Source organism: Pelecanus crispus, chromosome 9 (genome assembly GCF_030463565.1).
Source record: "Pelecanus crispus isolate bPelCri1 chromosome 9, bPelCri1.pri, whole genome shotgun sequence".
NCBI classification, from domain to species: Eukaryota; Metazoa; Chordata; class Aves; order Pelecaniformes; family Pelecanidae; genus Pelecanus; species Pelecanus crispus.
In genome coordinates this window covers 32,698,445-32,716,190 of record NC_134651.1, presented here as the reverse complement: position 1 = coordinate 32,716,190, position 17,746 = coordinate 32,698,445, and the positions used below count along the sequence as shown (strand labels likewise).

Genomic DNA, 17,746 nt, shown 5'->3' with positions numbered 1-17,746 from the left:
GTGCTGGGCTGGACCTTGCTGTCTCCTGGGGAACCTGTGGCTCCTGCCTGGCTTCCTTTGCTGCCAAGGCTGGGTTTGAAGGGTTGGTAACGAGCAGCATCTGGGGAAACAAGGGGGCGTTTGCAGTGATGGGGACTTTTTGAGGTTCCCTTGCAAATTTGGGCTGTGTATGGCTGTACCATCCGCATCGGCTGGCGCTTGCTGTGGGAGCGGCATTGCAGTGTGCTGACAATGTGGGTGTTCTGCTCCAGGGCTTTACAGCCTTTTGGAAACCATCCGTTTACTGGCACATACTGGCACTGGGGACATACCAGTAAATTCAGCCCTTACCACTGAAATCAGAGATGTGTGTGGGCTTATAGGGGATGGAGGGCACGGGGTAGGGGACAGGTTGGTGTCCAGAGCTGGGACTGCTGGGGCAGCTGCGTTTGGGGCTGGCAGCTCAGTGCTGCGGTGATAGCAATTCTATATTAACTCTAGCTGCTCGGCTGAAGTACAAGTCATGGGGAGGTTTTGTCCCAGGTTGTTTGCTGACACCTTCAGCAGCTGATCCCAAAACATGAGATGCAAGCTACACCTGCAGACCAGGCTCCCTCCTGCACACCCTCCACTATGGGTAAGGCTGTTGCCCTCGATTAAGCATTGGCTCCTGTTTACCACTGTGTTGCAGGGAGCAGAGTGGCTTTAGGGAGAGGTGCAGAGTGTGGCCACTGCAGCGTCAGGGCTGGGTGATACCCTGGTCAGGCCCCGTTTGCAGAGCAATCAGTTGGGGATGGCAGTAATGGGGTAATGGCATTAGCATAGGTTACTGACATGGGATCATTTCCTCCTGCCGAGGAGGACTTCTCCTTCCAAGGGCTCTGAGATGTTTCAAGCCCAGGGTTTTTTGGGTAGTACAAAAGCTCACACCCCCACTAGTGTCTCATCGGAGGCATATATCCACCCTCACTGCCCTGCCCTGGCGTACTGTTGGATCCTGCTGTTTGGGTTTATACATCCGCTCTTGCTTTTGCTGTTACTGTAATTGTTGTATCAATTATTCATCGATTCAGTAATGAAGCAGGGAATGGGTAGAAAACCCTGCTATGCAGTGAGCCCTTGGCTCTGGCTGGCCCCACAGAGCTGCCGTGGCTCAAGGAGGGCAAGGAGCAGAGCTGCCTGGGGGATGCTCCTTGTGAGCACTTTCAAAATGACTCCCAAGAAAATTTTCTCAAGTTTCAGTAGTTCTGCTTTGTGTTTCTGGCTTCGTTTTCTTCCTCTCAGCCCCGAGATGTGTATGAGATGCTGCTTCCTGTAGCTGTGTACTTACTTGGTTCTTAGTGGTCACTTTTTAAGTCTTGAGGTGCTCATCAATGGTTTTGGTTACGTTTCACAGGGCCAGTTAGGAGTTTCTGATCTGATGGATCTGGGCACAGTTTGTCCCATGCTAAGAACTGAAATTGTAATTTTTTTCTTCCATTTTAGGAAAAACCTACTTTGGAAACGTTGATGTTTCCCTGATTGATGTAGGCACATCCCATCTGCCCTGGGGAGGGATGTTACTCTGCACAGGGAATGCACTGCCAGCAGTGAAGCTGGCTGCATCCTCCCTGAAATCCCCCTGGAGAGGGACTTGGTCTCATTCCCACAGAGTTAAATGCTTTTGGGGACGGGTGAGGCACCTTTGAGCAACAGTAGATTTACGGGCAGCAGGAGCCAGAGAGGTTCCTCCATGGGACTCACAGAGGGTGGGGCTGCTGTGGTCTGGGGACAGCCCATGATAGCAGCTCCTCCAGCAGTATCTTGGGAGGTCCATTAACTCCTCCGGGGTGAGAGCGCAGTTGGAGCAGCGCATCCTTCGCTCTCCTGCTCAGCTCGATGTCCAACAGTGTGTTACCTGCAGGGACTTTCCTGCTTTTCCCAATCCCTGATTTTGGCTGAGGAGCTGCCTGGGTGCGGGGCGCTGCAGTTGTCCTAGGTGTGTTTAGCCTCCTCTTCCCCAGTATTACCGCAAGGAGAAGGTGTGCGTTGCAAAACCTGAGCATCCTCATGAGAAGCCAGAAACGGCTGAATTCAATTTTCTTGTGTCTAGGCTTTACCTGAGCCACAGTGGCTCCATGACTGCGAGGAGCAGAGGTTTCGAAATAAGAAGCTGAGATCCTCAAAAAAATCCCTGACCTCCCAGACCTGGGGATTTAAGGGAATGCCAAGTATCACAGCACTTTCTGGCAGCATCAGAGCTGGCAGGGGGAAGGCCAGTGCAGGCTTCAGCTCACAGCTGTGCTCTCTGTGGCTGGTGTTTTCCCAGCTGGAAGTCCCAGCCATGGGCCACCAGAAAGGGCACGTTATTTAAAGAAATGCTGGAGAAGTCGAGACTGTGCTGACAAACCCACATGTTTGTTGAAATTTGCTTTGCTGGCATGAGAGCAGCAGCAGTCAGAAAAACAATTACCAAATTACCAACCAATGAGCAGAGAGTTTGCAGTATTTCTCCCCCATCTTGGTTTCAAGAAAACTTTTGAGTCAGTGAGTGATGCCCAAAGGCAGAGGGAGTCCAGGCAGGGGGTTACAGGTGCAGAGATTGAGGATGCTGGAGCAGGCAGGGCAATGTTTGGTTTTTTTGGGGTGTGCTGAGGCTTGTTCAATGGGGAAATCGATATTAGGGACTCTATTGCTGTTGCCCTGATCGCCGACCAATTATCCTCCTTCTCTAAAATTACCCCCATAGCCATCCTGGGGCTTGAAGGCAGCTCGCTCTTCTACTTTCTCTTCCCCTTCTTGGGACATGCTGCCTTGGCCATTTAGTCTGAGGTAGAAACTGAAACAGTGAAGTGTGAGGTCCTCCAGGGAGAATGTAGTAAAGCCCCTAGGCCATCCGAGCTCAGGACAGGGAAACCCAGATGTTGAGAATGGGAAGACCAACGTGTTGAGGACAGGGAGACCCAGATATTGAGCATGGGAAGATGCAGATGCTGAGAACAGGGAAACCCACATATTAAGGATAGGGACACCCATCAGTTTAAAGGTATTTCCATTCAATCTCCATCCCCGGTCCCTTTGGGCCAGGTTATACAGTTTAACATTGCAATGAACTCCTCCCCTTGCTCCTAGCCTGGCTAGCAACACGGGGTTCCTTCTATAGTAATTCCTATTACATGCAACTCAAATCCCAGGTTACAACAATTTAAAGGTATTTCCATTACAACCTCCACCCCTGGTCTGTTTGGACCAGACCATAGGGTTTAACATTGCAGTGAACTTGTCCCTCCTCCCCTTGCCCCTGCCCCAGCTTGGACTTATCCACAGACTGCAGTCCCTTAGGGGTGTACCTGCTCCAAGTGGAGCCATATCTATGAGCCACAGTCTCTTCAGGAGTATACTTCCTGCGACATAGACTTATCCACAGCCACAGTCTCTTTGAGGTGCACCTGTTCCAGTGTGGCCTTATCCATGGGCCACAATGCCTTCAGAGATATACCTGCTCCAGCGTGGCCTTACCCACAGCCACAGTGCCTTCAGGAGTGAACCTGCTCCAGCATGGTCTTACCCATGGCTGCAGTTCCTCCAGGGGTGTACCTGCTCTGTCATGGGCTTATCTATGGCCACATGCTTTGAGGTGCTCCAGCATGACCTCATGCACAGTCACTGATGCTTCAGGGTGTACCTGCTGCAGCATGGACTTGTCCACAGCCACAGATGCTTCGAGGTGTACCTTCTCCAGCGTCAACTTATCCTTGGGCCACAATCCCTTCAGAGGTATACCTGCTGTGGCACAGACTTAACCACAGCCACAGACGCTTCGAGGTGTACCTGCTCTGGCATGGACTCATCCACAGGTCACAGTCCCTTGACTCGAGTTCATCCTGGAGTTCCAGCCTGTCTAGTACAGCAGCATAGAAACAGCAGCAATGCCCTGGCCATCTGCCAGCCCCAGTGCATGCCCATTGCTGTTATCAAAATGTTCCCAGGCACAGCAGTAAGGTGATCAGCAGTACAGCAAGCAGGGAAAGTAAAAAGCAGCCACTAATGAGCACTGGACTCTAATATACAGTGAGGCAAGCAAGCCCTGTGGCAAGCACAGGAGCCTGTCAGTTAATAGCTAAACAGCAATAATAGCTATAAATTCAATCTAGCACATTCCAGTCAAATCTGTCGTTATCTTGAACCCTTTGAGCCCTGTGCTTGGTGCCAGAAAGGACTGTCATGGTTTAACCCCAGCTGACAACTAAGCACCACACAGCCGCTCACTCACTCCCCTCCAGTGGGAAGGGGGAGAGAATTGGAAGAGTAAAAGTGAGAAAACTCGTGGGTTGAGATAAAGAAAGTTTAATAGGTAAAGCAAAAGGCACGCATGTAAGCAAAGCAAAACAAGGAATTCATTCACTACTTCCCATCAGCAGGCAGGTGTTCAGCCATCTCCAGGAAAGCAGGGCTCCATCATGCATAACTGTTACTTGGGAAGACAAAACACCGTAACTGTGAACGTCCCTCCTTCCTCCTTCTTCCCCCAACTTTATATTGCTGTGCATGACGTCATATGGTATGGAATATCCCTTTGGTCATTTGGGGTCAGCTGTCCCAGCTGTGTCTCCTCTGAACTTCTTGTGCACCTCCAGCCTACTCACTGGTGGGGTGGTGCAAGGAGCAGAAAAGGCCTTGACTCTGTGTAAGCACTGCTCAGCAATAACAAAAACATCTCTGTATTACCAACACTGTTTCCAGCACAAATCCAAAACATAGCCCCATGCTAGCTACTATGAAGAAAATGAACTCTATCCCAGCCAAAACCAGCACACTCCATCTGCTGCCTCCTCCAGCAGCCCCTTGGCCATGATGATGGTGGAAAGGCAACCTGGTCACAGCCCTGTCCTTGCTGGCTCGAACTGGCTTTGCCCAGCAAGGTGGCCCTTGGCTTCATGCCATCAAAGTCTCTGGTGTCTCCAGCCATGATGGGGCTTGCTGGCCAGCTGTGACAGCGTTACTGCTGCCTGCCTTCCCTGTTTTTCCCCCACCATCAGGTGATGTTTAGCAGAGCTCAGCCACGGCCCTTTCTGCAAGGACAGGATTTCACAGCCTTGGTGATGCTTTCAAACTGAGATGGAAACCTTGCTCGGTGGCGAGGCTCCTGCTCGTATCCTCTGTGCCACTGAAGAGTAGCAGAGTCTCTGATTGAATTAGTGCAGGGATTTAATTTAATCCCCAAATGTGTCTCATTTTAAAGGAGCCTGTTCATTTCCTTCTAGGGCCTTATCTGATGCGGGCAACCATCAATATTAAGCAGGACTGGACAGATAGGAAGCTGTTGGGGAGGGAGAGGGCTTTGCGGGGAGTGAATTGAGGGCTGTGTGGATTTTTCCTCTAATTATTTCATGAAATAATGATGACAGTGATTGCAATACAAATAGGACATAAACAGCATCATTAAAACACACACTGGTGCAAATAGCATCCTTGCACGGTGAGTCTGGAAACATTCCCTTTTTACAAGAAATTACTGTGTGGGGAGCAAAACAGCCCCAGGGACGGGGTAAGTTGAGCATTCGCTTTGTGCCTCCCACCAAATCCAGCTGTTTTGGGGATGGGGCAGATGTCACACTCACCTCAGGTGAGGCTGAGGACATTAAGTCTTCAGACTTGCTGGGGAAGTTCAGGTGATGCTGAATTGCTGCCTGTGGCATGTCAGGCTGGAAGGGGACAGAGCGGGTCCTCTCCATGCTCATAGGTGTAAGGGGGACCCTTCTGGCGTGATTAAAAAGGACAAGGAACAGGCGGACATGGGGGAGCTCCTGTGTGTGCTGCCCAGGAGGCAGCTGGCTGCAGCATTGAGCTTAAGCATCTTTTTGGAAATCTGGCCTGCTTTTTGGACCTGTTAGCTCAGACGGGAGCCTGTGGATGCTGCCAGGTGCCATGTGGTCTCTGTGCCATCCCCTCTGCGCAGAGCAGATAGTGCCTAAGCTGGGGCTTAAACACCTCTAGTGTATTTCCTGGGGATGACAGCAGCTTTTGCAGCTTGATATCTGCATACAGCTCACTGGTGATATCCAATGGCAGGTTATAATCCACGTGCACCGGCTCTGCAGGGCAAGGAGGTGTTTAGCAGCAGGTTGTCTGTCCCAGGGGCTGGCTCGCAAGGGTCTGCTGTCATGAGCCAGGACCACCGTGGGGATACAGCCTCCGTCTGCTCCGTGGGTGCCTCTTTGCAATGGGATGTGAGGCTGGATGGGCTGATTCCTGGGGCCACTGCTCTTTTTGAAGCTGAAGTCAACCTAATTTATACAGGGGTGGTGACTTTGTTAGCTCCAGCTTTCTCGTTGCCATCAGGCTCATGAAAATGCTTGGTTCTTAATTGGGGATACACTGAAATTTTTTGCTGGGTGACTTGTTACCTGGGGCTGGTCCTGTACAATAACCAGTACCCCAGCCCTACAGGGTCTGCATAGGTGGGAAGTGCTTTCCAGGGGAGGATTTCTCTCTGCTTTTCTTTTTCTCCCCTGCTGAGATGTTTTTACCCCTCTGGCTCAGACAGGCTGTGTGCAAAGGGAAAATCACATGGAAGAGAGGACCCAGCTCTGGCAGCGGGGGCTCATCGCAGGATCCCCCTGCTTACTAGGAAACCTTGGAGTTTTTTTCCCTTGGGCGACCCCAGGCTTTTCCCTTTGAAAAGGCAGAGCTTGCGCAGGCCTTTCCTGACTGCAGAGGAAAGCTGGCAAAAACCAGCCCCGAAAGCTTAAAAAACCTGAAAGGCGCTGGTAGGAGCGGTTGTGGTTTTGCAGGGCCACGTCTGCGCAGGGCACGGCAGGGAGGCCGTGGGGAGCCTCACAGCTCAGGCACCAGTCAGGGAGGCTGAGCTGCTCATGGCCGTGGCTGGGCTGAGCTTGGGCAATCTGCAGATGAGCAGAGCCTGGCGCTTCCCTTCTGCATTTAATAATGCAGTGCAGGAGGGGCCGGAGCTGCCGGACAAGAGCTGCTGGTTTTCTCTGCCACCCTGCTGACCTCGGGGAAGACCTCTGCAAGGCTGAGTGCCCCCAGCAGCTCCCAGGGGGACGGGGGAGCCATCGGGGTAAGGATGATGTTACTGGCTCTGCCTCTGCAGCCAGAGCGGAGCCTGTCTGCGCTGGCAGTGCTGCCAGGCTGAGCCACCTGCCACCAGCCCAGCTGGTTTGCTCCAAACATGCTGGTGCTGCTGGGTGCTGAAGGTGGGAGCTGGGTGGCCCCATCCCACTCCTGCCCCATAGCCACCAGTTCACTGCTGGTGGGGGAAACCGATGCTTCAGGGATCAGGACCAGGACTGGGTGCTGTGGGAGTGACGGGTGACCTGCCACCACCTGGGGACCTGGGGACAATGCTGTCCCACCCCACTGGAGCAACGTTAGGGCTGTACAGATTGGTGCCAGCCTTGTGGTTGGGGTGTTAGGAGCAGAGAGGCTCCCCAGAAAGGTGGCTAGTGAGAGATTTGGGGTGCTTCTGCCTTCATCCTTCTTTATTTTCTCTTCTGGGCAGATGCTGGAGACGGACACTGAGAAGCCGGGGCAGATGCACTCAGAGGACGGGAAGGTGGCAGCAGGTGATGCTCCTCCAGCTGCAGAAGCACCAGCTCCTGCTCAGCCCTGGGAGGCTCTGGGAGCCACCCAGGGTCCTCTCCTGGGGGAAAAGCAGCCAGTTGCCACGAAGAAGGGAGAGGAGCAGCCCAGCTCCCTGCCAGCCTTCATCATCCCTGAGCTGCGGCTTGACAGCACCTTCAGCCAGAGCGCAGCAGGCATGGCGGGCAGCACCACGGATGGCGAGGATGAGGAGGAGGATGAGGAAGAGGAAGACGAGGATGAGGAGGATGAGGAGGAGGACAGCGATGAGCACTACTTGGAGAGGAATGAGGCGAAGCGCAGCAGCATGATTGAGACGTCGGGTTGTCAGCCTGTCTACACACTGAGTGTGCAGAGCTCCCTGCGGCGCCGGACCCACAGCGAGGGCAGCCTGCTGCAGGAGGCCAAGAGCCACTGCTTCACCTCTGACACCACCCTCAACTGCTCGGACAGCCAGGGCACCAAGGGCCACTGGGCCCTGCCCTCCCCCAGGACCCTCAAGAAAGAGCTTGCCAAAAACGGTGGCTCCATCCACCAGCTCACCCTGCTGTTTTCGGGCCACAGGAAGGTACGTGAGCTGGTGCTGGCTCTGCAGGGTGGCTGGCTCCTGCTTAGCCATGGGGATGGGGGAGCTGCTGGGGTGGCGGTGTCCCAGCGTGTGGCCCCTCTCTCAATGGCCACAGCAAAGCTGGCATCTGAGGGGCCAGGAAGGTCCCTGCCACTGGTAGTCAGCTCTGGGAGATGCTTAGCACCCAGGGGATGTCACCCAGAGCCAATGTGCTGGTGCTGTGGGTGGGCATCTCCCACCAATATGTCCAGATCCTACAGGATCCAATGTCCTGGAGAGCCACGGTCCGCTGAGACCAGTGGAGGGAGAGGTGCAGCTGGGTGTCTGCACCTGCAAAGAGCTGCTCGCAGTGGTGGGGACAGGGAAAAACCAGGCTCCAGAGAGCCTCCGGTGATGAGTCCCTGGTGTACTCGGGGGTGCCAGGAGCAGTGTGGCTTTCTGCCCCAGCCAGCCTCTTGCAGGGCTTTGACTGTTGTGGAGGGCCTATCTCAGAAAAATGTTGAGGTCAGCAGCGATTTCTGACCCTGACATGCAGAAAGGAGGAGCAGTGGAGGACCGTGGAGCAGGAGCTCTGCATGGGGCTGGCCTGTGCTCATGGGGCCAGGTGTCTGGGGTGCTCCTCATGCCTTCCTGGAGCAGAACTTGCCTTGGCTGTACTTTTGCATAACAAATATTTACAGGAAACAATGTGCCATTGCAGAGATTGTGTGTGAGAAGTGCTGCTTGCCCCATTCTCCCTGGGTGAAGCCTGGCTGGGCGCTGAGAGCGGCTGCTTGCCTTCCTGTGGCGCTGGCCCAGCACCCTGCTCTGCCCAACCATGCTCATGCCAGCTTGATCTCTGCCAGCAGCTGAGGATACTGCTCTGTTCAGGGCTGCATTGCATGGCTCAGGACCACATTGCGTTGCTTGGGGTCATGTTGCACAGTTCAGGACCTCATTGCATGGCTCAAGATCACATTGCATGGCTCCGGACCATGTCACGCTGCTTGGGACCACCTTGCAGTGCTCAGGACCACATTGCCTGCTGTTCCACAGCAGCTGGCTCCTGGGCAGGAGAGGCTGGTACAGAGCACTGCATGCCACCAAGCACAGCTGGATGATGGGGTTAATCCTCTTCCTGCCAGGCTCATGCTGCTTGAAAAGCTACCCTCTGATGCTGTTTCCTGGAGCACTGTTTGGGCTCAGAGTCCCTGGCCAGCTGGTGAGAGCCCTTACAACTCTGACAGGCCGGTCAGATGTGCAAAAGGGTAGCCCAAACCCTCTTGGAGGCTTATGCCGGCAATTGTGGGCTGGGGGGTTCAGAGCCCCTCCCAGATCCTATGAAGAAGGGTAACCTTTGTGGCAGGGACACCCGCACTGCCCAGCACAGATGCAAGGGAGGTGGTGTCAGTGCCTGGTGAGAGTGTCCCATTAGGACTGCCAGTGACGAGACTCCTAGAAAGAGGTTTCACAGTGCCGCTGTGCGTGCAGCCTAGGAGCACGCAGCTCTGCAGCCAGAGGCTGCTGCAGTGCTGGCTGAGACCGTGTGGGCTGCATGCTCACTGCTGGGGGGAAACCGGGGGAATGTATCCCGCTTCTGCCCTGGAGAGACCCCAGCTGTGCTTTCTGGGCTGATCTGGGTGGATGTTTTTCAGCGGGGACAAACTGAGCTCCTCCTGGATTAAACTGCTCTGGTGCAGATGAGAATGGGTGTTTTTGGAGCAGGGACTGGGGCAGCCTGTGCTGGTTGTGGGGGCAGCGTGGCTGCTCAACTCCTCCTGCTCCCACTTCCAGCCCTACAGCAGCTCTGTCTGGCTCTGTATGGCCGGTGCCTTAACCCCCTGCCAGCGTGCCCTCCTGGGGCACTCCCTGCCCGCTCCCATTGCCGTGCCTCTCCAGCTGCCTGTGGAGGGGCCAAGGCTGCCTGGGTGCCACAGCAGGCAAGGGAACTGGGCACGGTCCTGGGCCACCGCATGCACGAAGTTTCGGGCTACTGCCATCCCCCTGCCTACACTTTTGTCAGGCTGTGCCTTTTGACTAGTTTGATGAAACCCTCCGAGGTTTCTGGAGCAGCACACTGATGTGCAATTCCCCTATGGATCCCCTCCAGTGGCAGCACCAAGCTGCCAAGCACCGGTGATATCTGCACCCAGTGGCCTCTGCAGCAGTTCCAGAGCATCCATCAAGGTGCTGTTTTTTCATTCCCTCTCTGCGAGCATTTCAGAGGGGCTCATTTTGTCGCCCCTTTTAATGCCGTCATGCCCAGTGTGCCTCCCCGCTCCCCTCCTTCCCGTGGTGGGACCTGGGAGGTGGTTGTTTTAAGAGCATATTGTGGCCGGGAGCGCTGGGACTCCTCAGGCGAGCTCAGCTGCTGCCTTTTGTCCCCGAGTGCAGTGGAGCCTCTCTGGACAATGGCAGGAAATGTGCTCCGGCTGCACGTCGCCCCGGCCAGCCTGCCTGCCAGGGCCCTATCTGGTTGGGGAAGGTGCTTTGCAAGGGCTGCATTGTTTGGGGCTGATAAACTCCGGAAACCCAGGCGCAGAATGGAAGGAAGTGTCAAAAGCCTCAAGCCTGGGGCTGTGGGGTTGCGCAGAGGGTTCCCACGGCATGGCCGCGGGGCGGCGATCCTGGAAAATGCCCTGCAGCCCCCAGCAGCGCGGGGCTGAGCTTGGTTGCGGGGTCGAACTGGCTGTGAGCATCTTCCAGTCTTGCTCAGTAATGGATGAATTACTAAAGCTCCTGAGCTATGGTGGTCCCAGAGGTTCCCATGCCTGGCCCCAGGCTTCATGGCCCAGAGGCTGTGCTGGTGCTGCTGGTGCTCATGGTGCCTCCAAGGTCCCCTTGGTTTGCCCAGGCCACCCCAGCGTGGTGGTCAGGGAGTGGAGCTCTCTGGGTGCTCCTCGGACTTGAAAGCAGCCATGATATGATTCAGTTATAGCTGGACTGCTCTGATTTTTCCCACCTGGGGACTGCTGGAGGACCCCTGATTGATTTTGGGTGCCCAGCCTGGGTCTGGGGGTACCAGGTGCTCTGCAGGCTGGGGAGGGGTGCCAGTGCCCACTCGAGACAGCAGGAATAGGAGCATCAGGAATGGGGATGTGCGTGTCCTCTCTGTAGGAGGTACCACTGTCAGCATCTTGAACCTGGAGGGGTACCTGGGCCACCAGCTGTGGCATCTCCTTAGACGCTCCAGGAACACCATGGACTGAAAGTGGCATAGGATGGGTGGGGGGAGGCAGGTTCGCATGCCAGAGCAGAGGGGAGGTTGTCCCATTGCACTGCCACAGCCAGCCATAGTTGTGGGGAAGGAGCCCTGTGGATGCCATGGCTCTGGGTTGTGTGGGTGAGGAGACCACAGGTGATGCTGGCAATGCTAGTTGGTGACACTTGGAGTGCCACTGTGGGCATGCACTGGCATGATGATGCAGACACTGTTTTGCCGTTTCCCCCCAGCTAAGCGGAGCCAACCCCGAATGCAGCTGTGATGAAGGAGATGAGACCTCCCACAAGAAACGGAGCAGGAACCTGTAAGTGTCACATCGTGGTGGCGTGAGAATGTACCAGGGCTGTTTGCCATGGTCAGACACCTCATCTGAGCCCTGTTGGTCCAGGCAACCCTCAGGGTCCCCTTGTCTCATTCCTCCAAGCTTTTCCAGGAAGAAAGCAGCAGACACACATGAACTAAGGTCTTACTTCAGATAGGGAGTTGTGATTTTCAGGGAGGAGGGTGGGAAGTGTGCTGGGGGCATTGCACAGCCCGGCTGGCAGCAGCACCCTATTCACCTTGCTTTGACAGACAGGGCAAAGGAGCTGGCTCTTGCCGGCGCTGTGGGGAAGACAGCTTCCCCAGTGCTGGCAGAGCTCTGCTCTGGCAGTGCCGGGTTCAGGGAGAGGACATGCAAGTGGTGAAACATGAGCTGGGGGCCTCCTTCCCGCTGGCCCCGTGCCGGGAGGAGGAATGAGGAGGTTTCCCACCGCAGGACAGGCTCCAGCCCTTGCAGCACATCGCAGTGCGTGGGCAGCGTGGCGGGAGCACCAAGCGTGGGGGCCACCAAGGGATGCTCGCTGCCCCTCTGCCTCTCCCGGTAAGGCTTTGGGGGTGCCAAAAAGTGGGTTTGGGCAAGGACAAGGCAGCATGGCCTTTGCTTCTCACGAGTGCAGCTGCGGCTGGCTGGGGGCAGGCTCACTGGCAGGGCCGAGCAAGGATGCTTTGGAATGAACTGCCTCTGGTTTTGCAATGCAGGATCCGGGTGTCACAGCTGCAGAGATGCCCAGGGCTGGTTCTTTCCCTGCTCCACGTGGCTCGGGGCAGGTGTAGAAGTCACACATGGTTTGAGCGGTTCAGGGGGTGTGAGGGGGCCAAGCATGCCGGCTGTGAACGCAGCCTTGACGACTTTGCCTCTCGTGTTGCCTGCCAGTGAGCGGCACTGTTGTCCCACACGCTTCCTAACTGCAGCTGGCTATTTTTAGCTCTTTTCATTATTTCCCCCCCAACACTTGAAATTAAAATAAATCCCTCGCAGTCTGCAGCAGGGACGTCCCCGCATCTGTGTGTCCCTGCTGCGGCACTGAGCTGGGGGAATCAGGCTGGCGGGGGGAGGCTCAGCCGCCCCCAGCTTAGCGGGGTCAGGGGCGGTTGCAGAGAGGGTTTTCTCCTCACCTTGAGACAGCAGCAGATGCGCTGGAGAGCCTCTCGGCATCTCACTGGCTGGCTATTGGCTGCGTAGCGTGGTTGCTAGCCGTCCATGGGGAGTATTTATGGTGCAAGTGGCTGGGGTTTGGCACTTGCCTCCCCTCCCGGCACCGGCACGCTCTGCTGGCCCTGTTCGCTTGCTGGCACTCCCTGATGTACCAAGCGATGGTGGACTTTTCTGAAAAATACCTGGAAAGGTAGGACTTGAGCTTCCTGTGGGGAAAGGTGATGTGCTTCGCAGGGGATGGTTTGGAAGTGGCGCAGAGTGATGGGACTGGATGTGGCCTCGTGGCCCTGCCAGGGCACCAGGTGCAGATACTTTATAGGGGTGACTCCAGACAGAAACTAGCACTTTCTTACGATACATTATTTTTGCCACACCATTTTATACCACAGATCAGCCGCAGCTGAGGGCTGTGTATGCCCGTGGCTGCCGCAGACTGGTTTTGTGCCACTTGCTATTTGTTTACAAGCATGTGCAAGAGGATCAGCAGATTTTAAGTTGGGGAACTTCCTTAGGTGGTGTTTGCTGGTGTACTACAGCCGGCAAATCTGCCCACAAGCTGCAATCACCTGCGAGCCCCAGAGCCTGGAGTGTGGCAGAGCTACCCGCTGCAGCTGGCTGGCGTTGTGCAGCGGGCTGTGCGGGTGGAGGCAGCCCACGTGTGTTGGGGACACACACAAGGGCTTTTCAGAACTTTGAAAGACACTGGGCACCGAGCTGTGGTGGCTGCCTTGCTAAACTGGGAACACTGCTAAAATTGTTTCTCAGGGCTGCGTGGGATGGCCCGTCCTGTGTGGCAGGCTGGTCCTCGGCTGCCAGCATTGCTGGCAGTGTGGTAACAGGAGGCAGATGGTGTTTGGAACGTGAGGCTCCATGTTTGGAGCCACTTTTCCCATGTTAGCGCTGAGCCGGTGCCTGGCACCTGGCAGCAGCGGGACGCATGTTCTGCTGGGACCACAGCCCAGACGATGCAAAGGCACTGAAACCACCCATGCCCTCCACGAGGGCACAGACAACATGGGGACTGGGGGGAGTGATTGCCCTCTAAAATCCTTTTCTGGTTCAGGGTACTCACCACCTTGCAAGACTGAGCCCTGGGGTTGTTGCAGCTATTTTTTCCCAGTGGATTGCTGTATTTTACCCTCCTGGGACTGGAAAGAGCTGTGGGTCCAGATAGCATCACTCGGGGTGGGGTACACCCTTGCCCTGCGTGCCTCCTATGCTCCTTGTGTCCCCAGCCAGGGCATGGCTTGGACAGGCAGGGGGGGCTCCTCCAAACATTCTCATGTAGACCCACTGGTGTGGGACCCATGGGAGGTTGCAGGTGGGGGCCTGGCCATGCCACCCTGGGGCTCCATCCACCCTGGTACCACTGCCAGCCTCGGTGCAGGATGAGCATCCCATGCCACCCTGCGTGTCCCCTGCACCCCTTCGTGCTCTGGTGTCATGCAGGGGCTATGCCACGAGGGGACAGCATCGTCCACGCCTGTCCTCACCCATCAGCTCTTCCACCTCCTGCTCCCCTGCCTTGGCCCCTGGGAAGCCCTCGCAGGGCCAGGCTGGGGCTGGGCTGAGGATCCCACTTTCCCGTGGCACTTGCCAAAAATCTTTGTCCCGCTTTGTCCTGGTGGCAGTTTCCTGGGGGAACCGGGAGCCCTGTGTCCAGGTGCACGTCAGTCTGTCTGTCCAGGGGTGGCAGAGCAGGGACCTGTACAGGGTGGCAGTGCCAGGGAGCCACAGTGTCTGTACCCCAGCACCCTTCCGCACCGCACACTGCCTGTCCCAACCACCCCTTTTTGGAGACGTCCCCACGGCTGTGCCCATCCCGGGCTGGCACCAGAGAAGTGTGAGGACCAGCAGGTCATGCATTGGCTCCCAGCCCCATCCCCGCAGGGGGGACATGGTGAAGTGCTGCTGTCCCGCTCTGCTCCTAGCCCCACTCAACCCTGCCGCCGGCCCTGCTGCCTTCCCCGGGATGCCTGCACTCTATAAATAGTCCTCGTAAATCCCTGCCATGATTATTTTCCCCACCGTCTCTTGAAAGGCCCCACTATTTGCCCTCGGCGCTGATTTTTCCACCTTTCCTTGAGTTTCCTCAGCAACGGTGGAGCCGTCCGAAATAGCAGCAGGGCTGACACAGCCCTTACTCACGCACGCCTCATTCACCCCACACCACATTTAAAGCTCCTCCAGGCTGAGCCCTCCCACTTCCGTGCTGGCTGCACCGGGCGGGAGCGTGGCACAGAGCCGGCGTCAGAGCACCCGAGCGTCTGGCTGCGCCGGTCGCGCTGGGAGCCTCTGCAAGGGCCGTCCCAGCAGTCATGCCCTTTTTCCGCGACCTTTCCAAGCCCCAGCCGCTGGAGTTTCACGCGGAGATGCTGCTGGGCGTGCAGAGACCCCACAATGGCAGCCTGCAGCGCCGGCACACCATGAAGGAGTAGGTGGTGGGCGCAGGGCAGTGGGCGATGCTCGGGACAAGGCTGCCGCGGGTCCCCCGGGTGCTGGATGTCCCCCCAACCCCTTGCCTGCCTGCTAAAACTTGCTTTTTCCTCTAGAGCCAAGGACATGAAGAACCGTCTGGGGATTTTTCGGCGGCGAAACGAGTCCCCAGGGGCCAACCCCTCTGGCAAGCTGGACAAAGTGCTCAAATCACTCAAGTAGGTGCCGTGAGTGGGTGGCATGGGGACTGGGGGCCATGGGGGCTTGGGGATGAGCCGTGCTGGGCTGAACATCACCTCTAGGGAGGCTGGGATCGCCCTGTTTGGGGAAGCTGTGGACAAACAGTTTTCATATCCACAGGAGCGTTGAAAACATTTCTTAGCTGAAAATTCCCCCCCAGGCGTGTGGGAGGTCCGTGCCCGGGAGGCGGCACAGTGGCGGCTCAGGCTGGAAATTTCCCTGACGGCTGCTTTCTCCCAGTGCCTGTATGTGAAACTTTAACTGGCCGGAGGATGGTTTGAAAAACCACTTTGCTCTGGACATGCTCCAGCAGCTGGAGATGAGCCCTCCCTGCTCTTGCACCCAGCTGCTTATCCAGCTGCTTGAATGAGGTGGCTGAAATCCCTGCCGTCTCACAGCCTCCTCGGCATTGCCTGGAGCTTTTCCAATTTTTGCTCAGACACCCCAAGCAGCACAGCTGCCTGCACAGCCCTTTTTATATCAGAATTTCTTCCTGCCAGTCTGAAGGCAGAGGTTTCCTTCCAGCAGAGCCACCACAGCGCTGCCTGGTGCAAAGCCTGGCTCTGCCCGCAGATGCTCCAGCAGTGCTGGTGCTGATGGGGGAGCCAGAGCCAGCCCCGCTGGGACACACGGCATTGCTTTATCGACTGGAAACGTTTTGCTCGTGCTGCATCGTGGCAGGCAGCGAATGTGGTTTTCGCAGCTTCACTTGGCCAATGCGCTGTCCTTCTTCTTCAGGCCCACTCCTGAGGAAGCTCTCAAGTGGGGGGACTCCCTGGAGAAGCTGCTGCTGCACAAATGTAAGTGTTTGCCCGTCTCTTCTGCCTCTGCTGCCAGGGGAATATCCAGACATGTGCATGGATAAAGCTGGGATTTCCTATGTTAATCCCTTTTGGTGTTTGGGGGTAGACGAAGAGAAATAAGGCTGCCCCTTGCCTGCACCCCTTCTGCTCCTGCCTGGCCCAGGGTGGGATTTTGTGACAGGGGCTGGGGAGAGCCATGATGTTGGGCTGCAGCCCCCCTCCAGCGTGGGGAGGAAGAGGTAGAGATTCGTGTCTGTGCCCGATTCGGAGCTGTGCAGTGGGTCCATGAAGTAGGAGGTGCTTTAGATCATTCCCTTTCTCATGTATCACAGCTAGGGCACCCCACATAGTGGTCACATCCTACACCTGGCCCCCATAGGGACGGCCAGGCTGCCCCTGCTCCAATCCCAGCCTCCCTCTCTTGGCTCTCTGTGCATGCAGCCGGGCTGAGGACTGTGGATTCATCACATGAATGGCTTGCATTGCCATGCTTCGGCTGGCAATGCCATCGCTGCCTGCTTTGCACAAGGGCTCACGAGGGGTTCTTAGGGGACAGTGTGGGGAGGTAGTTTAGGTTGCACCTTTGCGAGGTTGCTGGGCTGAGGGTCTCACGGGGCTGTTCCCGGCCTGTGAGCAGGGAATAGAGACATGTGTCTGTCCCCACAGATGGGCTCGCTGCCTTCAGGGCCTTCCTGCGCACTGAGTTCAGTGAGGAGAACCTGGAGTTCTGGCTGGCCTGCGAGGAGTTCAAGAAGATCAAATCCCAGTCCAAGATGGTCTCCAAGGCCAAGAAGATCTTTGCTGAGTACATTGCGATCCAGTCCTGCAAGGAGGTGAGGGCTCTCTCCCATGCCAGTGTGTGGCTCCGCAGCATGGCAGCTGCCCATGGGGCTGCTCACTGGTGCTGGTCTCTCTGCCCACAGGTCAACCTGGACTCCTACACGCGGGAGCATACCAAGGAGAACCTGCAGAACATCACCCGCAGCTGCTTCGACCTCGCACAGAAGAGGATTTATGGTCTCATGGAGAAGGACTCCTACCCCCGCTTCCTCCGTTCTGACTTGTACTTAGACATAATTAACCAGAAGAAAGCCAGCTCCCCACTGTAGACCCAAGGACTCTCTCGGGGCAGGCTGGGAGCTGTGTGTTTACATGAAATAGGGCAGCGGAGGCCTTCCTGGGGGACAGCGGGAACATGCCTTCCCGCTGCCGTTCATGCCCCCAAGCCATATTCCTGCAGCGGACAGGTGTGGGGCAGCTGAAGGCACCGAGCATGAGGCCGAGGGGACCAACAAGCCAAGCAGTCTGGTACTGCTCCATCGCCCCATCTCACCATCGCTGGTACGACGCCTTCGGGGTGACTCTGGCATGGATTTTAGCCAGGAGGGAAGCTCCCACAAGACTACTGTGAAGCACGCGCCTGAGCTGCGAGTGTTGCTGGAAGGCGATGAGTGATCCCC

At 56.4% G+C, this 17,746-nt stretch overlaps 1 protein-coding gene across 5 annotated transcripts in view; it reads left to right on the top strand.

Moving 5' to 3' along the window:
* The window catches only part of RGS3 (regulator of G protein signaling 3), an 83,244-nt gene extending 65,849 nt beyond the window's left edge, over nt 1-17,395 (top strand). For 2 of the 5 annotated variants that reach the window (XM_075716017.1, XM_075716019.1), the window contains 6 exons: nt 7,481-8,128; nt 11,561-11,634; nt 15,360-15,461; nt 16,222-16,283; nt 16,953-17,119; nt 17,210-17,395. In XM_075716017.1, coding sequence (XP_075572132.1) covers nt 7,481-8,128; nt 11,561-11,634; nt 15,360-15,461; nt 16,222-16,283; nt 16,953-17,119; nt 17,210-17,395 — 1,239 coding nt within the window. Of the gene's footprint in view, nt 1-7,480; nt 8,129-11,560; nt 11,635-12,965; nt 12,998-15,125; nt 15,242-15,359; nt 15,462-16,221; nt 16,284-16,952; nt 17,120-17,209 lie in introns of those variants that run through there. The other 3 variants (XM_075716020.1, XM_075716021.1, XM_009492234.2) reach the window with 3 other exon arrangements.
* The last annotated feature ends 351 nt before the right edge of the window (nt 17,396-17,746 follow it).